Here is a 9,411-nt window from a genome sequence, read left to right as displayed (position 1 = left end):
CCCCACACACACACACACATACCTTTTCCACTTCATTTTACTTTTCTACATAAGTCATCTTTTTGGAATATAATTCTCATCCTGACACACATTTTAAAGCTTTTTAATAGTCTTATTCATGGCTTACAGGGACCTACACAATTCTGTTCTTTTCCATTCTTTCCTACTTCATTTTGTACAGTGTCCTCCTTGCTCACTGTGCTTCAACCACTCCAGCCCATTTATAGTCCCACCAACGTGTCATTACTCTTTTATCTGGAGCAGATTCCAGCTTATCCTTTGCATAGCTGGCTCCTTCTCATTGTGCAGTCCTTCACTGACTGCCCATGGTAGACTTATGCACCCATCCTCCCTACTTTGTCATTTCAAAGCACTGAATGAAATAAGAAAATGCAAGTGACTGAATTCTGAGCTGAAAATATCCACAGATGTAGAGTTTATTTTTATTCCTTCATATTTCTTGTAACTTCTCTTATTATACTCTGAATATAGTTGAACTCACAGTAGTCAATGCTTCATTTTAATACATATTGATTCAGTCAGTGCTAGGGTAGAAATGAATACATTTGCAGTTCAGTGGAGTAGATATTACAATTAAGGTTTCTCAGGCACACCAAATACAATATGGTATTTTTTTAAGGGGTGGCTCTGAAGGGCTATGATTTGGGCTGGGTCTTGAAACATAGCCACCTTCATGAGGCAGTGGTAGAATATTCATATTAAAGTGCAGTGGGAACGAGATGTTAAGATAGGTGAGTATTACAGGTTATTTCACAAGTATATTCCTAAGATAGCCATTTGGTTCCTGAGTTTGAGTAGGCTGTAATAAAGAATAACTTGGGAAACACAGGGTGTGAGACTATAGATTTGGCAAAACAGAACCTAAATAGAGAACCCTGCATTATGCTAAGGGTTCCACTTCAAACAGCCACTGGAAGATTTTAAGCAAAGAGCCATGGGATTAGTTTTTCAGAAAAAAAAATTTATTATGGTGACAAGGTAAAGGAGCCATTTGGGGACTATGAAAATCATGGCAAAGAAGCAAGTTTAGAGGCTTAGTTTCTAGATAAGAAATAATGAGGGAGTGAATAGATAAGTGGAAGAGGGAGGAAAGGGAAATTCAGGAGATTTAAAAACCACAGGCACACACTGGTAGGAAGAGGGGAGATGATTTCCAGATTTCTTCTGGTCTGAGGAACCTACGTACACACTGGTAGGAAGAGGGGAGATGATTTCCAGATTTCTTCTGGTCTGAGGAACCTACGTACATGGAAGTGCTGTCCACTAAAGGGAACTGCTGGTGAAGAATACCTTAACAAAAAAGATGGTCCCTTTTGAAATGTTTGAGTTTGAGGGTAATGGTAGGATACATATTCTGATAGGTAGGTATTCATGGTACTTACTAGAGATCTGCATCTATAACTCATGAGTAAGATCTGGGTTAGAAAAATACAACTCAGCCAAAAGCTATTAGTATATTTTGTAGTCAACATACAAGTAGTTAAAACCCCAGAGAGAAGCCACAGAGGGAGAAACACATCCAAGGATTGAACTCTAGGGAAGACACATTTTAAGCAGATGTTAGTGAAAGACAAGGCTTACACAGTTGTAGGAAGATGATAGTGCTGACTTTAAAAAAGGAGAAGATAACCTAGAGGTAACATATACCAGAGATCATCATGTTAATGATGACGAAGTAATGGTCCCTCCTCCATCACAAGCTAACTCGTTCTTGTGATGACAGACTGTACTCCCAGCCCTATGTAATTGTTTTGAAAATATTTGGTCCTGAAGGGAAGGGATGAGTATGTATGACTAAATCAAATTGACTGCTACCTCTGGTAAAATCAATTCAGTATACCAAATGTATTGGGAAGGTAGTATATTTTCATGTATACTAATAAACTATATTTCTTTTCTAAATACAATATAGATTTTAAAGCTCTATATTTGGTGAAATTTAATTGCCTATCACTGATAGTTAGCCTACTGATAGTTTACAGTTGTTTTAAAGATAGCCTTTAATGGAATGTCTAGTACAATAGATACTGTAATTAAAGGAAGAACATTTTTGATACATTTTGGTCCTTAGCTTTGATTAGGCTATGAAGAATGCACTGACGCTAAATTAACTCAGAAGATACTGATTTAAACCAGGTGCAGTAGTGCACACCTGTAATCTCAGTGACTTGGGAGTCTGAGACAGGAGGAATGCAAGTTCAAGGCCAGCCTGGCCAACTTAGTGAGACCCTGTCTCAAAAAGGGTTGGGGATATAGCCCAGTGGTAGAGTATCCCTAGGTTCAATCCTCAGTATGGCACAAAACAAAATTTACATTGTAAAAGTCAAAATGCTGATTTGAAAAAAATTAGTGAAACATATAACTAAACAGACAAGGTATCCATGCCTATAGAAATGTATTGATTTCTATGAGAAAAAAAAAGGTTGAAATATAAACACAATGTTGTTTGGTGACTAATCTTACATCAGTGGTGGTGAGAAAAAACTTTTTTGTTTTTTTATCTTCAGGGTCTTAGTCTGGATGCTATAAGTAAAATTTAGCTATCAGTGAGGGTCTGTGACATAGGGACCAGAGACAAGTATGTATAACTGCAATAAGGACCTAACCATGTAGCTGAGGACAGTGACAAAGACTTGACAACATTATTTTTTCCTCTGAGGTAATTGGTATGAGGGATTATATGCTTCATGAAAATGGAGTTTGAAATGTACAGGAAGGCTATAATATTTTTTATTTGAACCTGCAGGTTCTCCTGAAAAGAAAGGTGAATATCCATCCATGAATCAAGAAAATAGCACCAGAAACCCTATCAAGAATGGAAAAGCAAGTCCAGTATCTAAAGATCAGCGGGTTGGAAAGAAAACCTCAGAGAATTTATCAGTACGGGGTCATGTACAAAAGGGGAATGATGACTCTGAAAGTGATTTTGAGTCAGATCCCCCTTCTCCTAAGAGCAGTGAAGAGGAAGAGCAAGACGATGAAGAAGTTCCTGGAGAACAAGGAGATTTTAATGATGATGATACTGAACCAGAAAATCTGGGTCATAGGCCTCTCCTCATGGACTCTGAAGATGAGGAAGAAGAAGAGAAACACAGCTCTGATTCTGAGTATGAGCAGGCCAAAGCAAAGTACAGCAGCGTGAGCCCTGTCTACAGAGACAAATCTGGCAGTGGAACAACCCAAGATCCTAATGCAGCACTCCTTGCCCTAACACATGTATCCTCTGATGTTGGGAGGGAGACTCCCAAACAGGAATTTGACGTATTTGGTGCTGTTCCCTTCTTCGCAGTGCGTGCTCAACAGCCCCAGCAAGGAGAGAATGAAAAGAACCTTTCTCGACAGATGTTTCCTACTGTAGGACTAGAGCAAGAAGAATTTGATGTCTTCACTAAAGCACCCTTCAGCAAGAAGGTGAATGTCCAGGACTGCCCTGTAGTGGGGTCTGAGGCACATGCTCTTCCTGGTTGTCCCAAAAGTGTAGATATATTTGGCTCCACTCCTTTTCAGCCTTTTCCCACATCAACAAGTAAAAGCGAAAGTAAGGAGGACCTTTTTGGGCTTGTGCCCTTTGAGGAGATAACGGGAAGTCAGCAGCAAAAAGTCAAACAGCGCAGCTTACAGAAACTGTCCTCTCGCCAGAGGCGCACAAAGCAGGATATGTCCAAAAGTAACGGGAAACGGCATCACGGCACACCAACTAGCGTGAAGAAGACATTGAAGCCTATCTACCGCACTCCAGAGAGGGCTCGCAGGCACAAGAAAGTGGGCCGCAGAGACTCTCAAAGCAGCAATGAATTTTTAACCATCTCAGACTCCAAGGAGAACATCAGTGTTGCACTGACTGATGGGAAAGACAGAGGGAGTGTCCTACAACCAGAGGAGAGTCTGTTGGATCCCTTTGGTGCCAAGCCCTTCCATCCTCCAGACCTATCATGGCACCAGCCACATCAGGGCCTGAGTGACATCCGTGCTGATCACAATACTGTCCTGCCTGGGCGGCCAAGACAGAATTCACTACATGGGTCATTCCATAGTGCAGATGCGTTGAAAATGGATGACTTTGGTGCAGTGCCCTTTACAGAACTTGTGGTGCAAAGCATCCCGCCACATCAGTCCCAACAGTCCCAACCAGGTGAATTAGACCCATTTGGTGCTGCTCCATTTCCTTCTAAACAGTAGATACTTCTGATGGATTCTTGGCATTTATTCCTGTTTCAAAAAAGTATGAATAGTTTTATGAATTTGAAGAAAATTTATTTGTATAGCTCTTTATATCATTCATTCTTACAGATCAGTGAGGATAGGTGATTTTTAAATAAACCAAATAGAAAAAGGAAGTATCTCTACAGGGTAGTAACTTGATGCCTCTTCAAAGCAGAAAAGGGAGCTAAATTGAAAGCTGCACCCAAGCGTTTCTGCTACTGACATCACAGTATGGAAATGCAAAGTGTGGTACTTCCAATGAAAGCACATGGCACCTTTCCATTCCAGGTGTGTAGACACTGAGAAGGGACAGTAAAGCTGTATCATTATTTTTGACATCACAGTGTCACTTATGTGCATATCCCAGGCTCATTCCAGATCCAGCATTTAAAACTAGGCTCCTTTGTACATACATTGATGTGTTTATGAATTTTATGGTCTTTCTAATTTTCACACAGAAAATAAACAAGCAATCTAGCTCTCCTTAAGAATTAGGAGGATCTTATCTGGAGAGTGTAGAGACTTTAGTTCATACACGCTTCTCTACAAAGCAGAGCCAGAAGAAACTGACTATTGTGCCTAAAACTCTGTTTATTTTAAAAAATAAGTGCCATTAATATGGGATATCTTATGATAATTATGTGAAATAATGTATGTTAATTAGTTCAATTTAGCTCTTCTACAATGTATACAAATTTTGAAACATGTACATGATAAATATATATAATTTTTATTTGTCAATTAAGAAATTTTAGAAATATGGAGTATCTAATTGAAACCTAGAGCAAAACTGTAAAGAGACATATCTGGCATTTGAAAAATGTAGAAGACATGAATGTTATGTAAGAACAAAAAAAACATTGAATACTTTAGAAACACTATTGTTTTCAAATGGCTTTTTGCCAAAACTTTAATCATGTCCTTAAGGAAGCAGATAATTGAAAAACAAACAAACAAAAATATAAAAAAACTGGGAGTGAGGACAAGGGATATATAGAAATTTTATTTCAGGAAAAACAAATGTGGCTGAACCCCTGAATTTTTAAGATGTTTACAATGTAAAATCATGTTGTATTTCATAATGTACTTTGTTAAATTACCACCTTCATCAATATTCCCCAAGTCATGAGCAACAGTTATTTTACTTAGGTTAAGACAGTGGAGTAATTTTAATAAAGTGCACAGAACAATGACACCCTCAAAGCCTTATAGGCAGGACTTGTGCATCCTGCTACAAGTACCTCTGCACTAACACACCAGATCTTAATATGGATATAAGGTATTAGATGATGAGGGACTAGCATCTTAATTCTGCTAGCTGATTGTGTCTCTCGTGAAAAGAGCCCAGCTACCAAATTGCCTTTTTCCTACACCATAAATCCTAATTAGAAACTTGAGATTTTGTAGAAATCATGTTTAATGATAATAATGACATATGAATTAATGTGAATATCTATCTAAGCTTTAAGTTATAATTAACTCTTCCCTCTCAGATTAACATTTGTAAGTTTCTAGGACAGTTATGAAAAGGAATGGAAATTCATCAGCTAGCACTTTCTTTGGTTGCTCTTTGCATCCAATTAAAGTGTATTTTATGAGTAATTTTATGAGTAATCTTAAAAGACTATCTTAATTATAGTGCCCCACTAGGGTAAATTATTTGCCTGTTTTCACAGTTCTGAACTTGGAATGAAGCAAAGCATATGTAACTAATCCACATTTTTTATTGCTTTCTACATGCTAAATTGGATAGAAATTGATGAATGTGGAAGCAATATGTGAATCACAATGTAGCAGAGGCAGACCAGGCATTACATTACTATTTACAGTTGTGCTTCTAGAGCTGGACTGCACCAATTACTTATCCTTGTGCCAAAGGCAAATATTATGTTTGCACCTTTTTTTCTGATTCTCAGGTTGATTAATACTGCTAATGCATATGTGAAAGTAGATGTTCTTTTAAACTACAAAATAGATTCAAGTGATACTTTCTTTTAAAAGTGAAGAGTAAATTCATGAGCTACAGTAGGTTTGTATCAAGATTTTTTTTAAAAAAGGAAATCTGTTGGATAATGTGTTCACAATATGTTCTTTGACTATTTAGTCTTCCATTTCTTGATCCTCATTAGCTCATCTTTTAGAAGGGTAGTAAACTAATATGGTCTCCTTCAGATGTAAACATAAAATACGTAGTTTTATTTTGCTCTTCAGTACACTGAATAATGTAAATGATTCAGACAGTGATGAGACCCTTTGGCTTATAATGTTGGACAGATTTCCAAGGAAACAATTCTGCCCTGGCTTAAAATATTTACATTCTTGTTTATTATAGCATAGTTTGATGACTTTCCTCTTTTGAGATGGTAGGTAGGAGGAAAAAATTAGGATTCGATTGGGGAATCCAATGGAATAAAAATGGGAAAATTCCTTTGTGTTGAAGTAAGAGGCATTTTTCCAAGGAGCAGAAATTCATACTTTTCCATTTTCATTGATCATCTTCCCCACCATAATCAACTGATGCCCAGGTTAATTCCCTGATAAGAATTAAATTCCCAAGGCACATGGTAGCATTTAACACAGTACCTGGCACACAGCACTCAGTAAAAGTTTGGTTCTATTATGGGGTGGTCAAGTTCTGATTTAAGGAAGTTAAAAGAAAAGTATAATCCTATTACTATTTGGCTGTGCCTTGTGCTTCTAAGGATGCAAAGTAGTTATAACTCTAAACCTGCTATACTTGAACATCACACTAAGGGAAGTAACACAAGAAGCTAGCAAAATTCTGAGGCCAAAGTTGTTTCCTAACAGCTTTAACAGTGCTTGTTGATTCTGAATCATCTTTTTAAAAGTGGACCATTTGCCTATTTTAATATCACTTCAATAAAATGTTAGTATTAAAAAGATCAGTTTTTATGACATTGAAGAATGTATCTGCTAAAACAGAAAAACTGGTATATATATATATAAATAAATATGTATATTTATACATAAATATACATATATATTTATATATATAAAATAGGTGGAGGAAGGGAAGTTGCAGGCTAAATGAAATGTAACTGATTAGAATATTTATTCAGAAGTGGTAACACTCATTTGCCATCCTTGGGTATGTGTATTTGGGCATAGTTATAACATTATCTAGATTTGCTGATACATGCACCTTTCAGTCCTACCCTGTTTACTGTGTAACAATGATAGACTATTTTCTTTTTGCTGGTAGAACATACTAAGTTGGAATCCACTCTTTGTTGGTGTTCATCCGAACAGTTTCTTACTACTCAGCTCTTCTGCTAAGTTTAAGTTCTGGTACTTCACATAAGCACTGTCAGAAGGTACAAGTGTATTTAATCACTAGTTCTGAGGAGTTTGGGTACATTTGTTTATATATAGAATGTGCAGTGAATTTTTTCATTTTTTTCTTTTTAGCAAAACTACTCTTACCATTTTAGGTCCAATTACTGAATAGACAGTCTACTGTGAGGATGAGATGACATATCTACTGTGAGAATAACAATAATTATTTGAGAACTTTTATACTCAGTGGTGTTTTATATATTAAGATATAATTATATACACATGCATGAACATCACATCTCTCTACTGTGGAGTTAATGTGAATTTTTAAAAAATGGAATTGCAACCACAATCATAGCTAAAAGAACATTCACTCCTAGTGAAGGTTTACAAAAGCCACTAAAAGAATAAAGTAAGTGAAAATGCAAAGGGTCACTTGGGGTTTTGTTTTATTTTAAAATTTATAGTGCTACTTTTGAAAGAGAATTGTTTTTATTACTATGCTCTTTTGTGATCAAGAAGTCATCTAATAGCAGTATAGAAGCTACTTTTTTTTAATTGCTGGCAAACAGCTTTAAGTGCACTTTCTTTGATTACACTTCCATTTTTTGTTAAACTTGAATTTTCTGAAGCCTTTTATGTACCACTAAGCAAATAACTTTAACCTTTAAAAAAAACGGATTACATCATTATTGTATTTCTAGTAGTTGTAAAACATACTTGCTAAAATAACTTCAGTCCTCAAATGTAGCTGGGAAACTTGTGAGACAGGATTGGTTATCCCCCCTCCCATATCTAATTAAGCACTAACTAACTTTATGACTTTATTGCCTTTATATTGCTTATTCTTGTATTCTGTCCCTGATACACTTTGTTTTGTTTGAAATTTGAAGTTATTTTCTTACTGTATTTATCATACCTCTTTTAATAATCTGCTTTCTTTAAATGCAATAAATTAAAAATGGATTACCTATTCTTTATAATCAGTGACTTTGGAGTTTTTCATTATTGTCTTATTAAAATATTGGATGTAAACTTCTATTGAGTTCTTTCATTTATACCATGGACCTTTAAACATCTATTGTGTACCAGCAAAATAATATAAAAATAAGACTGTTCTTAAGGAGCCTTTATGATTTAAGTAAGAAAATACATTTGACCTAAATTTTTTACAATAAAAAGAATATAGCACCATTATTTTAATCACTTACTGACACTTATATTGATGATGGTAAGGCAGAAACATGAGACCTTGAAAATACCTTTAGGATAACTTGTTTGGCATAGTTTTTACATTATTTCTACTTTTAAAAAAACTATTAAAAGCCTGCTAACATATATAATTGTTAAAAATGTTTTGAATATTTTGGTCTTTGACTATGTCAGAAAAGCAGTTTTGGAACATTAATGAGGAAAACATGGGGTTGATGAGGAAAACAAAGGCTTGGTGTCAAGGTTGTGGTATTATAATGTAATATCCCCCAAACTGGAGTCTAGATTGGTGGCTTATGACAAGTTTCTCAACCAAAAACAAGATTCATCTTACTTTGTACTTTTTTTTTTTTTTGAAGTAGTAACATTCATTTCAAGTTATGTGGAAAAATAAGGGCTTTTGTATCTTCTTAATGAATAGTGCAAAACACCATAGTATCACAAATGGAGAGAAAGTTATATTAAAAAGTTTGTATCACTGTTCAAATTGTTATAGTTAACCCCTTATGGTGCAACTTGAACTGTTTGGTTTGAATAGTTCCTTTTTCAGGAAGCCGAGCTTAAGCTTCATATGTAGTTAATATTCTCATATTAAAAGTTTGAACTCTAGCACATGCATGCTAGGTAGTGTTTAATCCTACATTTGTAGAGCAAGATGAAGGCTTTTGTGGCTGTTCG

General features: G+C 35.8%; 2 protein-coding genes and 1 long non-coding RNA gene across 4 annotated transcripts in view; 1 reads left to right on the top strand and 2 right to left on the bottom strand.

Moving 5' to 3' along the window:
- Positions 1 to 8,504, top strand: part of Bmp2k (BMP2 inducible kinase) — a 128,066-nt gene extending 119,562 nt beyond the window's left edge. Inside the window, exon 19 of the mRNA XM_048784711.1 lies at positions 2,768 to 8,504. Coding sequence (XP_048640668.1) covers positions 2,768 to 4,200 — 1,433 coding nt within the window. The 3' untranslated portion in view covers positions 4,201 to 8,504. The remainder of the gene's footprint in view (positions 1 to 2,767) is intronic.
- On the bottom strand, positions 414 to 2,256 carry LOC125611073. Its single transcript, XR_007341197.1, has 2 exons — positions 1,261 to 2,256; positions 414 to 1,199 (listed from the first exon to the last, which is right to left on the bottom strand). It is a non-coding gene; the product is annotated as an uncharacterized LOC125611073 (long non-coding RNA).
- The window catches only part of Paqr3 (progestin and adipoQ receptor family member 3), a 28,386-nt gene continuing 23,069 nt past the window's right edge, over positions 4,095 to 9,411 (bottom strand). Inside the window, exon 7 of one of the 2 annotated variants that reach the window (XM_048784779.1) lies at positions 4,095 to 4,230. The gene's annotated coding sequence lies outside the window, so the exon portion shown is untranslated. The remainder of the gene's footprint in view (positions 4,231 to 9,411) is intronic. The other variant, XM_048784777.1, reaches the window with a different exon arrangement.

The sequence above is a fragment of the Marmota marmota genome, unplaced genomic scaffold (genome assembly GCF_001458135.2).
Source record: "Marmota marmota marmota unplaced genomic scaffold, marMar, whole genome shotgun sequence".
Lineage (NCBI taxonomy): Eukaryota > Metazoa > Chordata > Mammalia > Rodentia > Sciuridae > Marmota > Marmota marmota.
This window is presented reverse-complemented; position numbering and strand designations above follow the sequence as displayed.